This window comes from Trichomycterus rosablanca, chromosome 11 (genome assembly GCF_030014385.1).
Source record: "Trichomycterus rosablanca isolate fTriRos1 chromosome 11, fTriRos1.hap1, whole genome shotgun sequence".
Classification (NCBI taxonomy): domain Eukaryota; kingdom Metazoa; phylum Chordata; class Actinopteri; order Siluriformes; family Trichomycteridae; genus Trichomycterus; species Trichomycterus rosablanca.
The window spans coordinates 13,286,616-13,310,778 of record NC_085998.1 but is presented as its reverse complement, the minus strand read 5'-3'; the positions used below and the strand labels follow the sequence as shown (position 1 = coordinate 13,310,778).

Below are 24,163 nucleotides of genomic sequence, written 5' to 3'. Positions count from 1 at the left end.
CACACCTCATTGGGCTGTCTGTGGTTTTTTGCAGGTCATGTTGCTGACTAACTTTAAACACAGTCCTGACGATGAGGAGTGTCCGGTACCTGATGAAACACGAGAATGTCTGCAGAACTTCCACAACGACCTTCTGAATCACTGCGGTGAGTCAGGATGCTCTGTTTAGTAACCCCATACATAGCATTATGCTGCATATGCAGTCGTGCTTATACTGGCTAATACACATACCAACACAAGGTAGGACCGTTGTAGCTTCGTTGTTAAGTTACTGGACTAGTAATCAAAAGGTTGCTGGTTTAAGCCCCACCACTGACGGGTTGCCACTGTTGGGCCCTTGGGCAAGGCCCTTAACCCTCAATTGCTTAGACAGTATACTGTCACAGTACTGTAAGTCACTTTGGATAAAAAGCCTCTGCTAAATGCCGAAAATGTAAAATGTAAACTCAAGACAGTAGCCATAAATTGAACATTGTGGAGACAGACAAGGTTTCCTGCTTTTCTAAAACATTTCTGACATACCAACAACTGATGAGAACACTGGCAGATCCTTACATTACACAAAGCTAGCAAAGCTAGTCAGCGGAATATGTATATTCATAATTTTAATATTTATTTATTTATATTAGGGGGGTGGGATTTGAGCACTCCTGAATATTGCCCACCCCCAATATACATAGATCAGCCATAACATTAAAACCACCTCCTTGTTTCTACACTCACTGTCCATTTTATCAGCTCCACTTACCATATAGAAGCATTTTGTAGTTCTACAATTACTGACTGTAGTCTGTTTCTCTACATACTTTTTTAGCCTGCTTTCACCCTGTTCTTCAATGGTCAGCACTCTCTCAGGACCACTACAGAGCAGGTATTATTTGGGTGGTGGATCATTCTCAGCACTGCAGTGACACTGACATGGTGGTGGTGTGTTAGTGTGTGTTGTGCTGATACGAGTGGATCAGACACAGCAGCGCTGCTGGAGTTTTTAAATACAGTGTCCACTCACTGTGCACTCTATTAGACACTCCTACCTAGTTGGTCCACCTTGTAGATGTAAAGTCAGAGACGATCGCTCATCTATTGTTGCTGTTTGAGTTGGTCATCTTCTAGACCTTCATCAGTCACAGGACGCTGCCCACGGGGCGCTGTTGACTGGATATTTTTGGTTGGTGAACTATTCTCAGTCCAGCAGTGACAGTTAGGTGTTTGAAAACTCCATCAGCGCTGCTGTGTCTGATCCACTCATACCAGCACAGCACACACTAACACACCACCACCATGTCAGTGTCACTGCAGTGCTGAGAATGATTCACCACCCAAATAATACCTACTCTGTAGTAGTCCTGTGGGGGTCCTGACCCTTGAAGAACAGCATCAAAGGGGGCTAACAGAGCGTGCAGAGAAAAAGATGGACTACAGTCAGTAATTGTAGAACTACTCAGTTCTAAATTCGTTCAGTCAAATGTGGAATACTCTCTCATTGGATGTGATAATGGACACACGTCAAGCTGACTTCTAACATATTGCCATTGCTGAAAAAGCATAATTCTTATTTTTAAATATATGAAATATCTCTTTCTTTTAGGCATACATTTGGAAGAAGAGGAGGAGGAAGAGGAGGTCGACATGTCACTTAAAGGAAGGCTGCTCAAACTGGTGGAAAAAGTTAAGAACATCCGTAAGCCACAAGTAGAAGAGGAGCCTGAGCCAGACGAAGAGCCCAAACCTAGTGAGTCATAATGATTTTAGCACCTATATGCTGCTTAGAATCAGAAATCAGGTAAAAAAGTGCACTTAGTACAATATTACATGCTACCGACTTAGTTGTTCTGTAGAATTATGATTTTAAATCATGTTTTAATAGTATTTAGTCATTTCATTTCTTTAACTATTGTTTTTAGGCACACTGCAGGAGCTGATCTCCCACACGATGATTCACTGGGCACAGGAATCATTTATCCAGAATCCCGAGCTGGTCCGAATGATGTTCAGCCTGCTGCATCGGCAGTATGACTCTCTAGGGGAGTTGATTCGTGCCCTGCCCAAAGCCTACGCCATCAACGCCGTGTCTGTACAGGACATTATGGACCTGCTGGAGTGCCTGGGTCAGATCCGCTCACTTCTCATTGTCCAGATGGGTCCCGAGGAAGAGACGCTTATGATCCAGAGCATCGGGTTAGTGTTTATTTATTAGACACTAGTAAGATAGTAAGATATTAATAAAGATTTTGTAATGCATAATTTAGATCAGGCTTATCTAACAGACTGCACATGCACCAAATGCATTTTTTCTTCTTTGTGTCAAACAGCTTACTATTATGCTGCCCATAAATAATAATAACACTTAAAATGTTAATTTAATAGTGTAATTGTAACACCTTACCTCATTTGCAACAGCTAACCTGAGACGGATTTAATTAATGTGCTGTTTTTGTAATTATTATTCATATTATTATTGCAATAATAATTATAATAATAATAATTATTATTATTATTATTAACATCATTATTGTGATCACCATCACAATTATTATTTAAAACATTAACAAAGTGAGAACAAACAATACACAATGGCTAAGGCTAGCCTATGGCTATAACAAGGAATAAAGATTACAAGGTAAATACTACGACTAGGCCATAACGACATACAAGGAATCTATTATGACAAGGAGGGTTTTATGCTAAGCTAGGCTATGCTGTCCAGCTTCAACCTAACAGCACTCGGCATAAATAAGACAAGACTCACACAGATAACAAGACAAGGTAATAAGATTATAAATGTGAGGGCAAATCAGGAGACGGGTGGAGACAGAGGAGGGGAACCTGGAATCATGACGCAATCATCATTGTAATAATCACTATTATTTTTATTATGGTTATTGGAATAACCATTATTATTATTATTTTTATATGTGGTAGTAGTATTGTAATGATGATCATCACTATTATTATTATCATCATTGTAATTATTATATTTTTCATTTTTTATTATTATTTTTAAATGTTATTTTATAACTAACATCTAAGATACATATTCTGTTTTACAGTAACATCATGAACAACAAGGTGTTCTACCAGCACCCCAACTTGATGAGGGCACTTGGCATGCACGAGACCGTCATGGAGGTCATGGTGAATGTGCTCGGAGGTGGAGGAGACTCAAAGGTATTGATCTGTGTACTCTTGTTTATCATAAACAATGTTCAATAAACAAAGTGGATGAATAGGACCAGAAAATTATTTATTAAACTAAAATTACGTAGCATCTGATAGATAGATAGATAGATAGATAGATAGATAGATAGATAGATAGATAGATAGATAGATAGATAGATAGATAGATAGACTTTATTTGTCATATTTACATATACACGTGTACAGTACAATGAAATTCTTTCTTCGTATATCCCAGCTTGTTTGGAAGCTGGGGTCAGAGCGCAGGGTCAGCCATCGTACGGCGCCCCTGGAGCAGACAGGGTTAAGAGCCTTGCTCAAGGACCCAACAGTGGCTACATAGCAGAGCCTGGATTTGAACCCCCAATCTTCCGGTTGATAGCCCAAAGCTCTACCCACTAGGCTACCACTGTCCCAATAGTTTCTGCTATAGTTTAATTCTATTAATTTTAGTACAGTTCTGCTATTATGTAATTCTGTCATCTTTAATGCTCTGAAACATTAGTGTTTTATTGTTCAAAATAGTGTATTTAATAGTAAGATTTTTTTTTAAATAATAAACTTTATGTACTTGACTGAGTATTACAAAACACACAATTAAAAAAAAATCATATTCAGAAGTGTGTTCATATTAAGATTAGTATTCATTTTAAGTGTTACAATTTAAATGTTACATTTGTGAAGTGAAGCCCGATGGAAAGAGACAGAAGCTGGCAGGTGGTGCATCATTGCTAGAGATGTCTAAACAAATATGACCTCAGTGTGACTTTGTAATCCACTTTCTGTGTTGTGTTCTCTATAGGAGATTCGATTCCCCCAAATGGTGACAAACTGCTGTCGTTTCCTGTGTTACTTCTGTCGTATCAGTCGCCAAAACCAGCGTTCCATGTTCGACCACCTCTCCTATCTGCTGCAGAACAGCGGCATCGGCCTGGGTGAGACTACACTCAAATAAATGATTATATTACAGTTATTATTTACAGTATATAAAGTGTACATCGGGGTCCACACCCTTAAGTCTGCCACAAGGGTTTTTTTTTACGGAGTGTCTATTTGCACCCGGGTACACATAGCATTCCCCACACAGTACAGCTATTCGTACCCCAAAAAGAAAAAGAGCAAACAAACTCAACTGCGCATGTCTACCAACAATATATAAACACTATACAGGTACATGGACATGCTAAAGGTCAAGGGATAGCAGTAAATTGATCATGAAGTGGCGTTATCTGGGGACGGCTTGGAAATGTCCAGATGACACGGGTCAACACCCCTCCAGATATTTCCGTCCACTTGTGGAACCAATGCCTGCTGCACTTAGCCAGGCTAAAGGGGTACCTAACATGATACTAGTTCCTGTACCAAGACTTTTGGCATGTCAGTATATATTGCTATTTTACACCTGGGTGTAGATAATGTATAATGTAAATAATACAATCTGAAAATATTATACAATCTGAAAATAATATAAAAAATAGTGAAATTATTTGTAATCTTGTGATATTTACACCTGAGTGTAAATAGTATAAATTGCTGTTTACACCAGGGTGTAAATTGTACACTTTGCTGCTTACACCAGGGTGCAAATAGCATCTGCCTGTTTTTTATCAGCTATTAAAAATAGAGCTACTCTTAGCTAATACTTATTAATACATACTATATTTTAAAACATCTGAAATACCATTTCATTCTCATCTGGTTAGGGTCTCGTTGGGTCCAATGGGCTCAATGCAGTTACACACCTTAGGCCTGACAACCTCCATTCCACCAACCTGCCAAATTCCCAACATTTTCATCAACCGCTTTATCCTGTTTATGGTCACATTAGGTCTAATTTTACTAGAAATCACTGAGTGCAAGGCAGGAATATCCTGGACTGGGTGCCAATCTATCACAATGCTTCGGCCATTCACTCTCAGACATAACCACTGTCTGTGCAGACCCCTGGATGGCCAATAGCACTACTAAAATTTGAACCGGCATCTTGGCGGTCATGGGCACACGAGCGTCCTAGAAATAATATGTTCAAAACATTGGTTCCTTGGGTATTCTTCCACCGCTAAAAACATGCAGATGATGACCTAGATGCTGTACATTGCCCTAGTGTGTAAAATACTAGATAATCATAAATGTGATGTACTGTATTAGAACAGCTTGGTCCCATGTACAGGGTGTATTCCCACCTTGCACCCAGTGTTTTCAAGTGACAATGGACCCACTGTGACCTTGATAAAATGAAGTGCTTTAAAATATTTTTTTATTTTTGCTCAGGAATGCGTGGATCTACACCTCTGGATGTAGCTGCAGCTTCCTGCATTGACAACAATGAGCTGGCATTAGCTCTGCAGGAACAGGAGCTGGAGATGGTAAGCTGTGGTTGCATTTACTGCACTGGGCATAGAGTACTGAATAAAGGGTATATGTCAAATAAACAGGTTCATGTTTTGTCTCCTTCATTAGGTGGTGACGTACCTGGCTGGCTGCGGTCTGCAGATGTGTCCCATGCTGTTATCTAAAGGCTACCCTGATATTGGCTGGAACCCCGGTGGTGGAGAGCGCTATCTGGACTTCCTCCGCTTTGCTGTGTTTGTTAATGGTCAGTGGAGGTTGAACAAAACTTGGATTAACATTAGTTTTTTAGGTTGTTTTAAAAAATAAGCCTGTTTGTGTTGCACCCTGTATTTTTGTGTTTAATTATTTAATAAAGTTGATGCCACAATATTAACAGGATTAATAAAAGTGTTAAGGTTAGGGTGATGGACTAGTAATTGAAAGGTGACTGGTTCAGGCCCCATCACTGGCAGCCAAAGCTGTGGCCAAAATACCACCTATGTTTAAAAAATTGTGAAAGCATGTTATTGAAGACATTTTTGCTATCCTGCAGGTGAGAGCGTAGAGGAGAATGCTAACGTGGTGGTGCGGCTGCTGATTCGCCGTCCCGAGTGCTTCGGCCCTGCCCTGAGAGGAGAGGGTGGCGCTGGCCTTCTGGCTGCCATGGAGGATGCCATTAAGATCTCAGAGGATCCAGCCCGGGATGGACCTACACCGAAAAAAGACAGACGTTTTATGTAGTGCATTTACTCTCTACCATGATTCATTTTTCCTTTGTTCCCAATTGTCTTTGGTGATTTGACTTGACCTATTGGGATGTGCTTAAATTATAGGTTTGGTGGTGAGGAGCAGCAGGAGGAGAACAGGTTGCATCTAGGAAACGCCATCATGTCATTCTACTCAGCTCTTATTGACTTGCTGGGTCGCTGCGCTCCTGAGATGCATGTAAGATTAGCACAATGGACCGTTTGTTGTAATACTATTAAATTATACAAATGTGAAAGGACCAGGATGTAGAGACAGATGGGTAAACATCAATGTGATTTGCTTAACAGTTGATCCAGGCTGGTAAGGGTGAAGCTCTGAGAATTAGAGCTATATTGAGGTCTCTGGTGCCTATTGAAGACTTGGTAGGAGTCATCAGTTTGCCAGTGCAGATTCCCACATTTGGCAAAGGTAAGAAAAACATTTCGGTGATTTTCCCAAATACAGTGGTACCTTGAAACTCAACGTCAATTGGTTACTGGAGTGGCGTTGAGTGTAAAAGACATTGAGTTTTAAGGTATTTTTTCCCATAAGGATGTATGAGAAACCTGTTAATGTGTTCCATGTTCCCGTGGAACTGCATATATTTTAGGCTAATGGAGTTGTTTTTGACTCTATAAATACAAATATAATATAAAAAGACTAAAATACAACTGAATAAAAAATAAAACCTGCACTTTTCCTTTATTTCATTATTGTTTCCTTATGCTTATTAATCATGGAGATGCTTAATCTTGGAATACTGTATTTCGTTCATGCAATGATGTAAGGTACCCCTGACACATTACCAACATGGACTGTAGTGTAAACACTCACCTGTAATAATCTAGCACTGGTAACACTCACCAGTGGGGTCCTAAAAGAGTACTAGTGGAAAACTCCTAAGCTTTACTTACTAAGGGGTGAAAAACCTGTAAAAGAAAAATAAATGTTAGCTAAGCATACGCTGTAAATACTGGAAATGTTGTTAACTGAATGGTTTTGAGTATTGCTTATAACTCATAACATTTCGCCATATTCGTTGCTCTGTGAAATCTAAATTCATTTTGATATATTTGGCATGATCTAGGGGAGGAGCTACCTGTTTAAATACAGCTCTGAAATAGGGGTAAGGGGTTCTTCCCTGAGGGGGAGCTAAATGCTTTTCTACTCCTGTGGTAATGGATGTTTAAGATAATGAGACTTAGATGACTTTGCAGTCATAAGTCTATATCCTCTGGTGATAGAGGTCGTGTTTACTATGTTTTTTTTTCTTTTTAGAAAAAAAAAGGCGCGCTTGTAAATGGACAAAAAAAAGTTCTGTGCTCCTGCTATTTTTTATTTTATTTATTTATTTTTTTCAGTGCTTTCGACCATTCGCCTGACATTACCCATAAAGAGTGTCGTTTCCTACTTGTTTTATGGTAGTCCGGGAACACGCTTTATCACAGTTCAGTAAAGGCATATTCACATGAGAAGCGGCAAAATAGCTTTTGCGAGTGTGGCAGTGCACAAAGATTAACGTGATTTATTGTATTAAAACAACGAGCGAGGAATTTTATTAGTGAAGAGAACTTATGAGCAGTAATAATTAAAGGAGGTTTAGTGTTTCTATGTTTTTCTTTTAATACATCGTCAGAGAGTTTAAAAATAAAAACAGGAGAAAAATCCAGCTAAACACAGATACATGTGGATCAGGGCCGGCGCTAGGGGGGGGCTGAGGGGGGCATTGCCCCCCCAAATTGTGTCTTTGCCCCCCCAAGCACAATGCAAGCAACGGCTATTTTTAAAATTATCTCTGAACCAATCACAAAAATGCATTTTGTTTTACAGTGTGAAGATATTTCCTTGCTTATTCCTGATTGGCTCTTTGAGTCATATAAAAATCGGCAGACTGCCCCAAACAGTTCAGTTCGGCAGTATATGTTCTGTTAGTGTGAGCGAGAGGCAGGTATACTGGTAAACACTTTTTTTTTACAGAATTAGTATTCTTTTGTTTTCTTTATATTTTAATTTCCCAATAATATAAATATTCTCACTCATTCCTATTTCCACGTTTGAATATTCTCAGTCTGTGTGTAGGTACATTTGTCAGCTTTGACTTAAATTTGTATTAAAGCCTTTCAAGAAATAGAGTTGTTCTATTAGTAATGGCAATTTAATTAAGGGGGCGTATTAAAATGAAATACAATTAGATAATCTTTTTTCTCCATTTACATAATCAACATGTATTTTTTAATCATTGGGTTTTAAGTTTAAGTTCGAAAACATGCATTTTTATTTCTTTACCTCATACATCACTTTAAGCCAGTATCAATAGCTTGGCTGTCATCATTCATGCACAAATCAAGCCTTGAATATATTTCTGGCTTCAAAAACATGACTATCAACATGCCCCCTCATTAGGTTTTACTGCCCCCCCAAGCAAAGCAGTCCAGAACCGGGGCTGATGTGGATGCTTTCAGACTGGATTTGACAGTTATTCCACACACATGCATATTTGTCTCACTTTGATGGTGTCTTACTGCACCACTTCAGCCAAGCGCTGAGCAAAGTGACAGTTGCACACACGTCGAGTTTAAGGGAAACGTTGAGTATAAGGGTGCAAATTCCTCGACGAAGGGTGTCGAGTTTCAAAGATTTCAAGTTTAGGGGACGTCGAGTTACGAGGTACCACTGTATGTCAACACATCGTCGTCGCCACTGTACATGCCACATTGTATGGTTTGATCAGGGGTGTCAAGAAGAACATTGACTCATTTACATTTGCATTTTTTCATTTAGGTACTAAGTGTTCCTGATTGCTTTATCTTTTTATTGATTTTTTAATTATTTATTTTTCACAGACGGTCAGATCATCGAGCCCAAAATGTCTGCCAGTTTTGTACCAGACCACAAGGCATCCATGGTGTTGTTCTTAGACAGAGTGTACGGTATTGATAACCAGGATTTCCTGCTGCATGTTCTGGAGGTTGGCTTCTTGCCTGATATGAGAGCCTGTGCCTCTCTAGACACGGTGAGCATCTAAAAATATCATGCAGTTTATCATAATGTAGATACAAAATGGACATTAAAACTGCATTCACATGATTAGTGTTTTGTGCTTCGTTTGCCACAAGGCTGGATGCACAAGCCTTTCAAAAGGGCAAGCTTAAAAACAATACACAGTATTGGCAATTTATTCACATGCAGTTTTGTAAAAAAAAAAAAAAGATTTTAGATTAAAACAGAAGGTCTGGCAGTGCGATGCAGAAAAAATTTAAAAAGGAAGTGGGTTGATGAACCTTTATTGTTTTTACAACAGCATTTTAGAGCCACTGTTAAAAAAATTTTTGCCACTCAGGTGGTGCAGCGTTAAAACACACGCTAGCACATCGGGGCTGGGATCTCAAATACATCGTATCAAACCCCAACTCTGCCATTCGGCTGGGCTGAGCGGCCACATGAACAACGATTGGCCTGTTGTTCATATAGGGGTGGGCTAGTAGTAAGCCGGATATGGTCTCGTAACTGATGCAACTACAACCTCTGCTGGCTGATTGATGGTGCCTGCACAGGAGTGCGTTGATCAGGGTGTGTCTCTCCGTACACAGGGCTGATCCACATTAGCACTTGCCTAGTGCAGGTGACAAAATGCATATGGCTGGAGGGGGCGTGGGTTAGCTTGATTTTATTTATTTATTACAACAGTCTTTATTTACTCAGTAGTCTGAATGAGCTTCTGTGTTGTTTTGATTTCAGGTGGCTTTCAGTACCACTGAGATGGCGCTGGCACTGAACCGTTATCTGTGTTCAGCTGTGTTGCCACTCCTGACCAAATGTGCACCACTGTTTGCGGGCAGCGATCATCGTGCCATCATGATCGACTCCATGCTGCACACCATCTACAGACTGTCCCGCGGCCGGGCGCTCACCAAGGCCCAGCGTGACGTCATCGAGGACTGCCTCATGTCCCTAGTCAAGTCAGTTGAACCTCATGTTCTCGTTATGAAATCCAATATCGAATTTGTTAGCAATTTAAACATTTATAATGTATTTATCTATTTCTTTTTGTTAGTTGACATGTATCATGTCATGTACATGATACAACCAGTAACAATGACATGTGGATAAGTCCAAAACTGTCTGTGCAATGCTTTATCCTGGTCAGGGTTTACTGGGAACCACTGAGCGCAAGGAATGGATATCCTGGGCAGGGCACCAGTCCATTGCAGGGCTTCAGCCATCCTTTTTTCCCAGACATACCCTATCATGTCTGTGTAGATGCCTGGCTTGCTGATAGCACTGTTAATATTCAAACTCAGATCTCAACAGTGGTGGGCTAGTTTAACTGACCATGGTGCCACCCAAGTGCCCTTATTTATTATTAGTTTTCATTATATGTGCATATACATAAATTACCCAACCTTGATCCTTTGATTTAAGCACCACTGGTGGTCTGTTATGCTAGACCACCACAAGCGAGATAGATGCTATTGGCCAGCCAGGTGTCTACACAGACATGATGACTGGGGTGGGGCTATGTCTGAGGTGAGGCGGTGACTGAAGCCCTGCAGTGGATTACTGCCTTGCGGTTGAACCAGGCCCGCCGCAACCCTGACCACGATAAAGCGATTGATGAAAATGAAATGGAAAAAAAGGAAATTATTTGGTTTTAAACCTCACGAATTTACAAAAGCAGGATGGACTAGAAATGTGTGCATCAAAAATGATCCACCAATTTGACGTTGCCACCGGTCGGCTGGGCGGCATCTAGCGGGCATAATTGGCAGTGCCTGCAGCAGACACGTTTATGCTAGGGTGGGATGACCGGACCATGTGGGTGGGGTCTTTAAATGCTGTGTAAGGACCCTGATTGGCAGATAGAGAGGCGCCTGTGCAGAATGCATAGGTAAAAGGGTTCCGCTAAGGTCTGCATGTGGGTTGCAGGAGACGTGAGCAGCAATATACCCACCTCGACTGCAATCAGAGATCCCCAGCAGCGGAAGAGAAACTGACTACGCTAAACTGGGAGAAAATGCATACATAAAATAGAAAAAAATATATCCACAATGGCACTTTTTTTTTTCATATTCATATTTTTTGCGTTCCTTGACTAAGATAAAATGTTGCTTTCTTTCAGGTACCTGCACCCATCAATGCTGCAGCATCTGTTGAGGCGACTTGTATTCGACGTGCCGATTCTTAACGAATATGCCAAGATGCCTCTAAAAGTATGATCCTGTGTATGTCTAACTTCCAGATGTTTTCAGCATCCCACAGTATCATTTCATACTGAGTTTGCTTTTTTCTTAGCTGCTGACAAATCACTACGAGCGCTGCTGGAAGTACTACTGCCTGCCGAACGGATGGGCTAACTTTGGTACCACGTCAGAAGAGGAGCTGCATCTGTCACGCAAACTGTTCTGGGGAATCTTTGAGTCTCTGGCGCACAAGGTAAAGATCAGATTAATAAAATGTGCACATAATAATGCTTATAAACAAACAAGCATATTGAGTGTTTCATTTTCCTTCAGAAATTCGATGCAGAGTTGTTTAAGATTTCCATGCAGTGCATTTGTGCAATCGCTGGTGCCATCCCTCCTGACTACGTAGATGCCAGCTATTCCGCCACAGAGAAGAAAGCCACAGTCGATGCCGAGGGTAACTTTGATCCCAGACCTATAGAGACTACCAAGTGAGTTTTTAAATAGCAAAGCTACACATGACCCATGCAATTAAACCTATTATTTATTAAAACTGCTTTCATTCTTACAGCACCATTATCCCTGAGAAACTGGACGCCTTTATCAACAAATTTGCAGAGCATTCTCATGATAAGTGGGCTTTTGAGAAGGTTAGTGCCTCGTAAAGAGTGTTTTAAGGCTTTACATTTCTAAAACACACAACTTGGTGTAACGCTGTGGTGCTCACACAGGAACTCCTGACAGGGTAACTAATGACATAATGACGGTCAACACCCCAGCATTGAAGAAATACTGTATGAACTGAAAACACTGGAACAATCAAACAAAATTCTGAGGTTTTGTTGGATACCAGGCCACAAGGGTATTAGGGGAAATGAGGAAGCAGATCCCAAAGCCACACCAACAAGAAAAATGGCAGGAGAACTGGGACAAAGCGTACAACCATACAAAATGAACTATACCCAGAAGAGGGGGGACCAAGTAGCTCTCACACGATGCAGAATAGGACACTCAAGACTTACACACGGACACCTACTAAAAGGAGAACAGGCCCCAAAGTGCCTTCATTGCTCAATTACCCTAACAATGAAACATATTTTATGTGAATGCGAGGTTTTTACCCAGGACAGAAATCTGTACCTGATGGGATCGGACATAAAAGACATTTTTAGAAAAACGTCTCCTTTTAAGATTTTAAAATTTCTGAAAAGCATAAAGTTAAAACATCTGTTGTAATCTTAACCTCTTCAAACACCTGTCGTGTAATAAGAATGTTCTAAAAACATACAAATGGCACGCCATAGAGATGGCTCTAAATACAGAGCTTATAATGGCGATAAAACACAACAACAACTGCTCCCGTTATTGATTTGGCACAGTTTTTACGCCGGATGCCCTTCCTGACACAACCCTCCCTATTTATTCGGGCTTGGGACCGGCACTACAATTCACTGGTTTATGCATCCTAGCGGCTAGGTACCTATAGGACAATTCAGTGTCTCCAATTAGCCTGGCTGCATGTTTTTGGACTGTGGGAGGAAACCGGAGCACCCGGAGGAAACCCATGCGGACACAGGGAGAACATAAAAACTCTGCACAGAAAGTAAAGGACCCTTTGTGAGGCGACAGTGCTACCCACTTAGCCCCGTGCCGCCCAGTGTAAATAATATACACTATATGGACAAAAATTTTGGGACACCCCTTCTATTTTATGTGTTTTAGCCAAAACAGATGCTAACAGGTGTAATAAATCAGTTATATAATGGAGAGTATGTGCTTCCAGCTCTGCAGCAACAGTTTATGGAAGGCCCTTCTCTGTTCCAGCATGGCTGTTCCCCTATGCACAAATGCTTGGTGTAAAGAAACTCTAGTGGCCCGCACAAAGCCCTGACCTCAGCCCCACTGAACAGCTTTGGGGGGGGGGGGGGACACCATGGGGGGCTCACTGTCACCTCACAGCAAGAAGGTCCTGGGTTTGATTCCCAGGTGAAGCGGTCCAGGTCCTTTTTGTGTGGAGTTTGCACGTTCTCCCTGTGTCTGCATGTGTTTCCTCAGGTAGCTCCGGTTTCCTCCCACAGTCAAAATATGTAACCAGTAACTACCTGTCCCGTCTTGAATGTAACCAAAGTGTGTAAAACATAATGTAAAAATCCTAATAAATAAATAAATAACAGAGGCTTTTTTGACCAACATCAGTGCCCAGCCATACAAATGCTTTTTTGACTGAATGGGCACATTCTTACAGACATACCTGTGAGAAGCCTTCCCAGAAAAAGTGGCTGTTGTTCTAGCTGAAAAGATCATATAGGGGTCACTATTTTAATACCAATTGTTTTTTTAAAAAAGGAATGTCCAGCAAGATATATACATAGTGTATATATGTAGTGTAATAGAAAAGTGGTACATGTGGGCTGAAATGATTTACTAGGTATTCAGGTTTATGTATTTATTTTGTAAACATCGTCACATTTGATAAATGTCTGTTTTGTTTTAGATCCAAAATAACTGGACCTATGGAGAAACCCTGGATGAGATTGCCAAGTCCCATCCTATGCTCCGTCCATACAAAACCTTTTCAGAAAAAGTACGATGCATAAAATAATATATAATATTCATATAGTCACACCGATTCCGTTACACTGATTGTTATGAAAATAAAACATGCTATGTGTATTCACCCTTCAGGATAAAGAGATCTATCGCTGGCCCATTAAGGAGTCCATTAAGGCCATGCTGGCCTGGGAGTGGACTATAGAGAAAGCTCGAGATGAGGGTGAGAAGGTGGAAAAGGCTGCCAGGAAGATTTCTCAAACTGCTCAGGTGGGAAAAATCTAAACAATGGAAATAGATAATAAGTGAATCCAGGATGAGCTGTAAGCTATAAAATTGATTTGATTAATTGTATTTGTGAATTCCTTTAGGCTACTTATGACCCTAGCCAGGGATACTCACCTCAGCCAGTGGATTTAACAACCATGGCTTTGTCCAGAGAACTGCAGGTATGACTTAGTATCATTTAATGCAGTTGTTTGTTGTTATTGGATCTATTCAGGACTGTTTTTTTTTTTTTTTGCTGTGAATTCTTATGGATGTTACCATGTGTAGTCCATGGCAGAGCAACTGGCTGAGAATTACCACAACACATGGGGCAGAAAGAAGAAGATGGAGCTTCAAGCTAAAGGTGAGCAAATGGAAAACAGAATTCTTAATTAAAACGCCATGATTGGGAGCACTTCCTAAACTCGAAGCTGTGTTGTTTTAGGTGGTGGTACCCATCCTCTGCTTGTTCCCTATGACACTCTTACGGCCAAGGAGAAATCTCGTGACAGAGAAAAAGCCCAAGACCTGCTGAAATTTCTCCAGTTTGAAGGATATGCTGTTACCAGGTAGTACAATTCTGGTTCTAATTAGTGTTAACATTATTATGAATAGAATAGGATTGAATGCCTTAATTGGCATATATACTGTACATATACATGTGTACAGTACAACAAAATTTTTTCTTCGCTGGCGTCAGAGCGTAGGGTCAGCCATTGTTCGGCACCACTGGAGCAGACAGGGTTAAGGCCCTTGCTCATGTGCCCAACTGTGGCAGCATGGCAGAGCCAGGATTAGAACTCTCAACCTTTTAATTGGCAGCCCAAAGCTCTACCCACTAGGCTACCACTGTCCTATTGAGGTGTTATTAATGGACCTTCCTCTTAAGTTGCTACACACAATTTTCCATTGTACTTACAGTCTACAGTATTATGAGGAATCTTCAAAAAGTTTTCACACTTTTATATTTTGGTTGGAAACAGTGAGGGTGGGAGGAGTAGTAACTGGTCGTGTCTGAAACACCGAGAGAAAGCTTATAGTCCGGATTTAGCGCCATCTGATTTTCCACCTTTTTGGACACTCAAAGAAGCTTTAAGGGGAAGAAGATTTTCATGTGATGATAATGTGAAAGCAGCGGTGCATCAGTGGCTACACGCTCAACCAGAAACATTTTTTGCTAATGGCATTAAAAAGTTGGGACGCGCCGCTCAGGTGGCACAGTGGTAAAAAGAAACGCGCTGCAACCAGGGCTGGATTCTGAGAACGTGGTATCGAATCCAGCCTTGCTTTACCGGTTCGAAGCTGAGTGGCTATATGAGCAACGATTGGCCGGTTGCTCATATGGGGGGTGGGACAAAGAACCGGATGTGGGTCTCTCTCTGTCAGAATGCGATTGCGTTCTCTGCCGGCTGATTGGAGGCGCTTACACAGAGATGGGAGAGGGTGCCCTTAGGGTGTGTCTCTCCGCATGCAACGCTAGGTGGCGCCAAACTCGTCAATGTGTGGGTGGCAAAGATGCATCTGGCTGCTGCTCGTGTTTCGGAGGGGATACGGGTTAGCTTCAATCACCTCCGTCAGGGCAGGGTTCGGCATAGACAGAGAGGAAGCACGATGCTAATTGAACAATTGGATGCGCTAAAAGGGGAGAAAAAGGGGTAAAAAAAAAAAAAAAAAGTTGGGACGCTGGGAGAAATGCATCGGAAGGTGACTGTGTAGAAAAGTAATGTAATTCTTAATAAATGAAGAAAAAGTGTGGAAACTTTTTGAAGAACACTTGTATGTTGTGTTTTCATCACAATTGGGAAAACATCTCATGCAGCTGGTTTATGATGTATGCTTTTTTTGTAGGGGCTTGGTTGGCACAGTGGTCTGTTACACCAGCCCAACACCCCTGACATCCAATTTCCAATTTCAGTTGTGCTATTGGCCAGCCTGATGTCTACACAGACACGATTGGCTATGTCTAGGGGTGTCCAGTGCCCTGTGATGGATTAACACCCTGTCCAGGGTATTCCTGCCTTGAACCCAGTGTTTCCCTGTGTTTTTACCATCTTTTTTGTCTGTTCAGTGTTGCGGAATCACTGGGCACAATTCTGTAATGCACCCCGGACAGGATGCCAATCCATCTCAGGGCCTCGGCCACCCACCCCCTTTCCCGGGCAATCATGTCTGTGTGTATACAGACGACCATTGGAAAATTTGAACCCTGGATCCCAGTGGTAATGGGTTAGCGTAATTTACCGCTGTGCCACCCAAGCACCCTATCATTCTTAATCGTTTGCCAGCAGCATGATTTTATTATAACTGGTGTGTGTATTTATTTATTTATTTATTATTTATTTTTGTTTAGAGGTTTGAAGGACATGGAGCAGGAGATCTCCTCCATCGAAAAGCGTTTTGCTTATGGTTTCCTCCAGAAGCTGCTGAAGTGGATGGAGATCGCTCAGGAGTTCATTGCACATCTGGGTATGGATGTATAAACTATGTCATAAAACATGATGTTTAAAGCTACACAATCCAATCTGATATCCAATATCTTTTTGGCATGTGTGCCACTGCAGAGGCTGTTGTAAGCAGCGGAAGAGTCGAAAAATCACCTCATGAGCAGGAGATCAAATTCTTCGCCAAGGTGAGACACCATCAGACTTCTCAATGGAAAGAAATGGAAAACAAACCGAATACTGATTGGTTAACTGGACATGTATATGTGTTCTGAATCTTGATCACATCTAGATCCTGCTTCCGCTGGTTAACCAGTACTTTATAAACCATTGCCTGTACTTCCTCTCCACTCCTGCTAAAGTGCTGGGCAGTGGTGGTCATGCCTCTAACAAAGAGAAAGAGATGATTGCCAGGTAACCTGGTTAATTACATTCCACTTGTACAGAATTATGACTATTTAGGATTTTTGTTTATTATTAAATATATCTCTGTACAGTAAAGGGGCTATTTCTAATTTAGTTGTTAATTAAATTGTGTTTTATTTAGTTATAGTAACTTCCTGACGTAACAACTGGCAATAAGGAGCTATATAAATTAATTTACTTTTTTTGTTCTTGTTTTGGCTACTTTTGTATTTACGGGCCACCACAGCAAGTCCGCCCATTTGATTTATTTATTTTTTTATCTGGGCTTGGGACCAGCACTGAGAGTGCACTGCCAGGTGCACCTCCCAGTAACTTTGGTTGTTTGGCCACCATCCCTACTCTTCAGACATTGCCAATCATGTCTGTATAGATGCCCGACCAGTTGACGCTGCGCCACCCGAGCGCCTTATTTAACACATTTAAGTACATACATATTTATTAATGTCCTTATTATTGGTGTTGCTGTTAATAATTTTGTTATTAATTGAAAAGATTTAATTTTTAATATTTATTTTATTTTCATATTTTTATCTCTGGTCAGGGTCACAGTCGGTCCGTTGTCCCAGAATCACTGGACACCCGTCCATTGCGAGTGGACACCAGTCCATTGCGAGTGGACACCAGTCCATTGTGGGGCTTTGACAAACAACCCATCTGACATAGCCAAACGTCAGTATGTAGACACCCAACCAGTCAGTAGCATCGCTGGGGATTTGAAACCTGGATCCCAGCAGTTTTGAGCTAGTGTAATTCACCACTGCGACAGCCGACTTACTTACACCTATTTATTATTTACTTTATGATCTGCATAGAAATAAATAAACTAACCTTTTACCTACAGTTGTTATCTGTAGCCTGGTTGTTGTAGCTCAGTGGTTAAAGGACTGGACTAGTAATTGGAAGGTTGCTGGTTCAAGCCTTGCCTATCTATATTAAGGCCTTATTAAATGCAATTTTAAGTCACAAATGTGAGTGTAATAAAGCACATTAAAGAAAGAAACATGTAGATAGTAGTCTATTTCAGGGGGTCTTTTTTGTTTTTTGTTTTTTTCTGGTCAGCTGTGATAGGCTTCCTTTCTGCCTGTGTTCTGTATGCCAAAACCTGTTCCCTGTTCTGTCTCACTGCTTTATTTTAATTCTGAATCCTCTTTTGTTATCATTTTTGAACTTCAACCTCTCTCTTCCTGCTTTTTCTTTTCTGTTTCATCTCTCTATCTTTTTCTCTTTATGCCTCAGCATCTTCTGTAAGTTGGCTGCTCTAGTGAGGCACAGAGTTTCCCTCTTTGGTAAGAAGCCTGCGTAAGGGTTTGATGCCACCCTCACCTCTCACCCTCGTTGGCTTGATGTAGCTTTTTATGTTCTCTTCTAAACACTCACTGTACTGCTTCATGTTTGCTGTGACTTTGCTGTGATTTGGTGTGCTCTGCTTACATTTTTGGAGACAGGACTGTCTTAAGGATATAGAAAAGATGACGATATATGTATTGTTTAACAGAAAACTACCATTTAAAAATCTTTACTTTTGCAGTATTCAGCATGTGCTTTGTTATTGCAATCATAAGCCACGTTTACATGCAGCCTGATAATCTGTTAATAGTCCAACTAAAAGCTCAATCAGAATAGAATACGTTCATGTATACACCACAGTTTGAATAGACTAATCCGATTAAGGCCAATCCGAATACATGTTCTATCCGATTAAACAAGTTGAGTAACCTGTTAAATAAAAGTGTAATAAGCTGCTCAGGTGGCGCAGCGGTAAAACACACACTAGCACACTGGAGCTGGGATCTCGAATACATCCGTTGGGCTGGGCTGAGCAGCCACATGAACAACGATTGGCCTGTTCATATAGGGGTGGGGTAGCAGTAAGCAGGATAGGGTCTCCTCGTAACTGATGCAACTACGACCTCTGCTGCTGATTGATGGTGCCTGCACAGGGGCGAGGAAGGAGTGCATTGATCAGGGTGTGTCTCTCCATACACAGGGCTGATCCGTATTAGCACTCGCCTAGTGCAATGCATAAAAAATGCATACGGCTGCTGCCCACGTGTGGGAGGGGGCGTGGGTTAGCTTCATTCTCCTCAATCAGATCGGGGATCGGCGTTAGTAAAGAGGAAGCATGATGCAATTGGACGTGCTGAGAAAAGTGTGGAGAAAAGTCGGGAGAAAATGCATAAACAAAATACAAAAAAAACTTAAAGTGTAATAGCCAGGTAAACACCTGTATCCGATTACATTCTTAATCTGAAAGTTTAAGTACGTTCTGCACATGTGCATTTGCATCATAGCTGAAGTTTACGTCATGCCATAATTTTGGATCAGATTACTTGTAGCATGCATGTAAACCAAGATTTTCATCATATTGTAAAGTAGAGTGTACATATAATCCAAATGAGTTAAATCGGATTGGAGAAAATATTTGCATGTAAACACAGACAGTGTGACTTTAGTTCTATTTTACCAACAACTTAATTATCATAGAATCCAGATATGTAGTGCTGCAGTTCTTCTTGCTCATTCATAATCTATGGTGTGATGATCTTATACTGCTGACAATTTTTAACTAATCAAATAAATACTGGATTTTGGAGTTGTGCTACACTAATCCAGTAGAATAATACAGCTGTGTGTGTGGCTTCAGGTAATGAAATTATGTTACGCTTGTTGTTCACAGGAACTGATTCATCAGCAGTGGTGAACTGCCTACACATCCTGTCCCATTCATTAGATGCCAGGTAAGTAGTTATAGTCTTTCAAAATCCATTGACTTATTCAGTCCTTCCCTTCTATCCTCAGGCTCAAAAAGTGACAGAGTGAGCAACAATAACAAAGGAAGAAGTTCATTAAAATATAAAAATACAAAAATAGCAACTTGTTCATGCTTACAAAAAAGGAACTTTTCAGTATGGCCTTTTTTCTTTTTTTTTCTTTTTTTTTTCTTTTTTTTTTGGATCAGTCATGGTCAGGTACGTGACAAGTCCAGTTCCATCAGAATACACTGGCCACAGGGCAGGAATACCCTAAACAGTGTGCCAATGCATTGCAGGCCACTTTCCCCTTCACATCCACAGACACAGCCAATCATGTTTGTGTAGACACCCGGTGGACTGATGGGTAGCACTGTCGCCTCACCACAAGAAGGTCCTGGGTTCGAATTTCCAGGTGGAGCAATCAGGAAAAACCAGGAAAAAGCAGTGACAAAACATACAATGAATGAATGAATTATTACTCTTGGGTCGAGTGTGTAACAATATTTATTGTTTTTTTTAAATTTTTTTATGAGATGTTCTATAGATTTTTTTAGGTTGATATTCATAAAAAGGACCTCTGTCTAAATGATCTTTAAAACCCAATTTTTGAGGATGTCTTTTAGAACTATGAATGAGAACACTTGTACTAACTGTGTATATCTGGGCAGGACTGTGATGAAATCTGGCCCGGAGATTGTAAAAGCAGGCCTGCGCTCCTTTTTCGAGAGTGCTGCCGATGATATTGAGAAGATGGTTGAAAATCTTAAACTGGGTAAAGTGTCCACCAAAAATCAGGTGAGAATCACAAGTGTTCTCCTCTAGGTTTGTTGTGATGGTATTTTTTTCATGTCGCTCTCTATACATAACTGCCTCAATAGCTGCATCTCTGTCCTTTTATAGGTTAAAGGCGTGTCTCAGAACATTAACTACACCACGGTTGCTCTTCTGCCGGTGCTCACATCGCTGTTTGAGCACATTGCTCAGCATCAGTTCGGTGATGATGTCATCTGTAAGTCTGAGCTTACTAACTGTCTAAATAAAGCAATGCGTGTGTCTTTAACTGAACCCTGATTAACGGCATGTGAATGTGTTCTGTTTTGATCAGTGGATGACCTGCAGATATCCTGCTATCGTCTCATGTGTAGCATGTACTCGGTGGGCACAGTCAAGACTCCTCATGCAGAAAAGTAAGTGTTGCTATTGGATAATGTCTGTTACAGCCATGTCTTAGATAAGTGGTTCCCAAACAGGGGGCCTCAGTGAGCTTGGGGGGAGAGGGGGGTCCCGTTGCATTTAATTGAGGAGAGTTAGGGTGGCTCGGTCGGTAGCACTGTTGCCTCATAGCAATTGGAGATACAAAATTGTCCATGACTGTGTTTGACATTAAACTTGTGAACTGATGAAGCTTGTGTAATGAGTAACTACCTGTACTGTCATAATTGTAACCAAAGTGTGTAAAACATGACATTAAAATCTTAATAAATAAAATAAATAAACAAATTGAGGAGAGTTACAAAGAATCACACTTGATGAGACCAGAAAATCAACACTCTTGGCATATGGGAGATTTCCTGTGATGTCATATAGATCTATTTGAAACTACCTATAGCCCACCACAAAAGTGCAAAGGTCAACACACAACGACTATCAAAGGTTCAGATTCAGTTGTTAATGCAGATCCCACTGAAGTAGACCAAGGTGAGCAAGCTCCCACCACCAGGTCACCAGAAGTAAACCTACTACATCAACCAAAATAAAAAAGGCCACATGCATACCGGATCCAATGTATCAGATCCCACCAGTGGACCTCAAACCTACAATAAACTCATATATCAAGGACAAATGGCAAAACGACTGGAACACACACCAGAATAATAAATTGCACGAAGCTAATCCCACTATTGGGAAAAAAATGAAGACCTACCTCGAAAACCGTTGGGACCAGACAGTATACACAAGATGCCGTATTGGACATACTAGATTAACACACATGTACCTGATAAAAGGCAAAGCTGTCCCATATTGCGCAACATGCCAAACACAGATTACAATAAAACATTTAATGCTGGAATGTATCATCTATAACCATGAAAGACAACAGGTCTTATCAGCAAAAACCATAAAAGAACTCTTTACCAAGACAAAAGCAACAACACTCCTAAAATTCCTGTCATTAACAAAACTGAAGCAACACATATAAATGAACATACATAGACAACAGACATAACTTCTCTAAGTCAAATGAAATAAGTAAATAAAAGACAGATCACAACCTTTCCTGCCATGAACATGGCCCAAAGGGCAGACATGACGTTAAAAACTAAACACTAAACTAAACATCAACCAAAATCAGAAAATACCAAGGTCATGGATTCATTACATTTCCCATGAGCAAGAACACAAAACCTTTTGTCATCCTCGCTGAAAGCATAAAAAATGCCATAACCCTTATCCAGTGGGTCTACGAGAAAAAGATGTTGAGAACCGCTGTCTTAGATAAATAAGGAAATGAGTGTTACATTGATGTAAGGCGTGAAACATGCATGTTGTGAGACTTGTGTTTATTGTGTAACATTCTATGGGAATTGAACATATGTGTGTTTTAGACTGAGGCCTGCTCTTGGTGAGTGTATGGCTCATCTGGCTGCTGCCATGCCTGTGGCTTATCTGGAACCAATTCTCAACGAATTCAATTCATACTCAGTATACACAACCAAAACACCACGAGAGCGAGCTAGTAAGTACTGACCTTTGCTTTTTTGTTGTTTTAATTTTGTGACAACTAAGATCTTTGTTAAAACAAATGCGATTTTGTCTGTGATAGTATTGTTTTATGGATATAAGTGTATTTATAAAGTGTATTCAAAGATTTTCCTCTGGATGAATAAAGTATCTATCTATCTCTTTCTTATTACGAGGCTGAGCAGTCTAATGGTCTTAGCAGAGCCACTGACCTGGTCGGGTGTCAAGTGGCTGTGTTTGAGGGAGGGAAGGTCGACCGGGGTCTCTTCCTGTTTTCACTGCAATAGGAGCAAATTGTTAGTGGTGAGGGGGGAATGTGGAGCCTAGTGTGTTGGTCTGTATGTGATTCGGCTCTGTGTGGAAACCCAGCTTTCGGAAGGTGACAGACAGGGGCCACGTATTGGCCATGTGTTGGAGGGGCCGTGTGGTGATACGACTGTTGTTGATGAGTTTGGGGGTTGTGCAAGCGGTTGTGGATACGCAATGGGGGAATTGGAAATGACCAGATTGGAAAATAAATGGGAAAAATCTAGAAGAAAAAGAAGTGTATAAAGTGGTAGCAACAATAAAATATTCAGAGGAATTATTTTTCTGATTCTTCTGGCATATCAGTCCCAGAGATTGCCTATCACGACAGCGGGAAACCCTGTCCTGTCACCAACCCCCCCCACACACACACACACAAACTGTTTGTGTGGACGCCTAGCTAGGATAGTGGCTCTGCTGAGATTTTAACTTGTGAGTGGTGTGCTAGCGTGACAGACTGCTGCACCAGCTGGGTACCCTGTATCCATTTAAATGAACACTGTTGCCTTCTTACTTGTAATGGACCCAACATTCATTATTGCCACAAAACCTTTGTATACTTGACCTTATAGCCTTTTAAAAATCTGTCACCTTATAAATAATAAAGAAAGAATAAAGATGTACTGGACCTATATTTTGTCTACATATTGACTTTTCTGCTCCTCTTTTAGTTCTGGGTCTCCCCAGTCAGGTGCAGGAGTTGTGTCTGGACATCCCAGAGCTTGATGTTCTAATGAAAGAGATCGGTGACCTGGCAGACTCTGGTGCCCGATACACTGAGATGCCCCACGTGATTGAAATCACCCTACCCATGTTGTGTAACTACCTCCCACGCTGGTGGGAGAGAGGGCTTGAGAACTTCCCTGAGCAGGAGGGACAACTGTGCACTGACGTCACGTCAGAACAACTCAACCAGCTGCTGGGCAACATCATGAAGATTGTGGTCAACAACCTGGGCATTGATGAGGCGTCCTGGATGAAGAGATTGGCTGGTTAGTAGGGCTATTTAAATTAACTCTGCATTTAAAATGTTAACATTTGTATGTGTATTAATTTATAAATAAATGTTTAATTAAAATTAAAACAAAAATACATTGACTTAAAAAGTTTAAACAGCATAAAATCTGTGTTTGGAACCACTAAGCCGAGTTCAGTTAGATTAATATGAAGTGACATTAGGTCATTTCCAACCCAATTTTTTTTAACCAGTTTTACCAGTTATTTAATAAAGGGTTCACAA

General features: G+C 40.9%; 1 protein-coding gene across 9 annotated transcripts in view; it reads left to right on the top strand.

Moving 5' to 3' along the window:
* The window catches only part of LOC134323614 (ryanodine receptor 1-like), a 139,989-nt gene that overhangs the window by 68,967 nt on the left and 46,859 nt on the right, over positions 1–24,163 (top strand). For all 9 annotated transcript variants that reach the window (XM_063005180.1, XM_063005187.1, XM_063005184.1 and 6 more), the window contains 31 exons: positions 35–146; positions 1,589–1,732; positions 1,905–2,178; positions 3,051–3,168; positions 3,980–4,112; positions 5,449–5,543; positions 5,638–5,773; positions 6,062–6,245; positions 6,342–6,453; positions 6,564–6,684; positions 9,099–9,268; positions 9,994–10,214; positions 11,375–11,465; positions 11,548–11,688; positions 11,769–11,929; positions 12,010–12,088; positions 13,933–14,022; positions 14,124–14,258; positions 14,360–14,437; positions 14,544–14,619; positions 14,701–14,824; positions 16,606–16,721; positions 16,817–16,884; positions 16,989–17,110; positions 18,359–18,408; positions 19,800–19,860; positions 20,544–20,670; positions 20,776–20,884; positions 20,981–21,062; positions 22,482–22,612; positions 23,595–23,915. In XM_063005180.1, the coding sequence (XP_062861250.1) occupies positions 35–146; positions 1,589–1,732; positions 1,905–2,178; positions 3,051–3,168; positions 3,980–4,112; positions 5,449–5,543; positions 5,638–5,773; positions 6,062–6,245; positions 6,342–6,453; positions 6,564–6,684; positions 9,099–9,268; positions 9,994–10,214; positions 11,375–11,465; positions 11,548–11,688; positions 11,769–11,929; positions 12,010–12,088; positions 13,933–14,022; positions 14,124–14,258; positions 14,360–14,437; positions 14,544–14,619; positions 14,701–14,824; positions 16,606–16,721; positions 16,817–16,884; positions 16,989–17,110; positions 18,359–18,408; positions 19,800–19,860; positions 20,544–20,670; positions 20,776–20,884; positions 20,981–21,062; positions 22,482–22,612; positions 23,595–23,915 (3,982 nt within the window). The remainder of the gene's footprint in view (positions 1–34; positions 147–1,588; positions 1,733–1,904; positions 2,179–3,050; positions 3,169–3,979; positions 4,113–5,448; positions 5,544–5,637; positions 5,774–6,061; positions 6,246–6,341; positions 6,454–6,563; positions 6,685–9,098; positions 9,269–9,993; positions 10,215–11,374; positions 11,466–11,547; positions 11,689–11,768; positions 11,930–12,009; positions 12,089–13,932; positions 14,023–14,123; positions 14,259–14,359; positions 14,438–14,543; positions 14,620–14,700; positions 14,825–16,605; positions 16,722–16,816; positions 16,885–16,988; positions 17,111–18,358; positions 18,409–19,799; positions 19,861–20,543; positions 20,671–20,775; positions 20,885–20,980; positions 21,063–22,481; positions 22,613–23,594; positions 23,916–24,163) is intronic.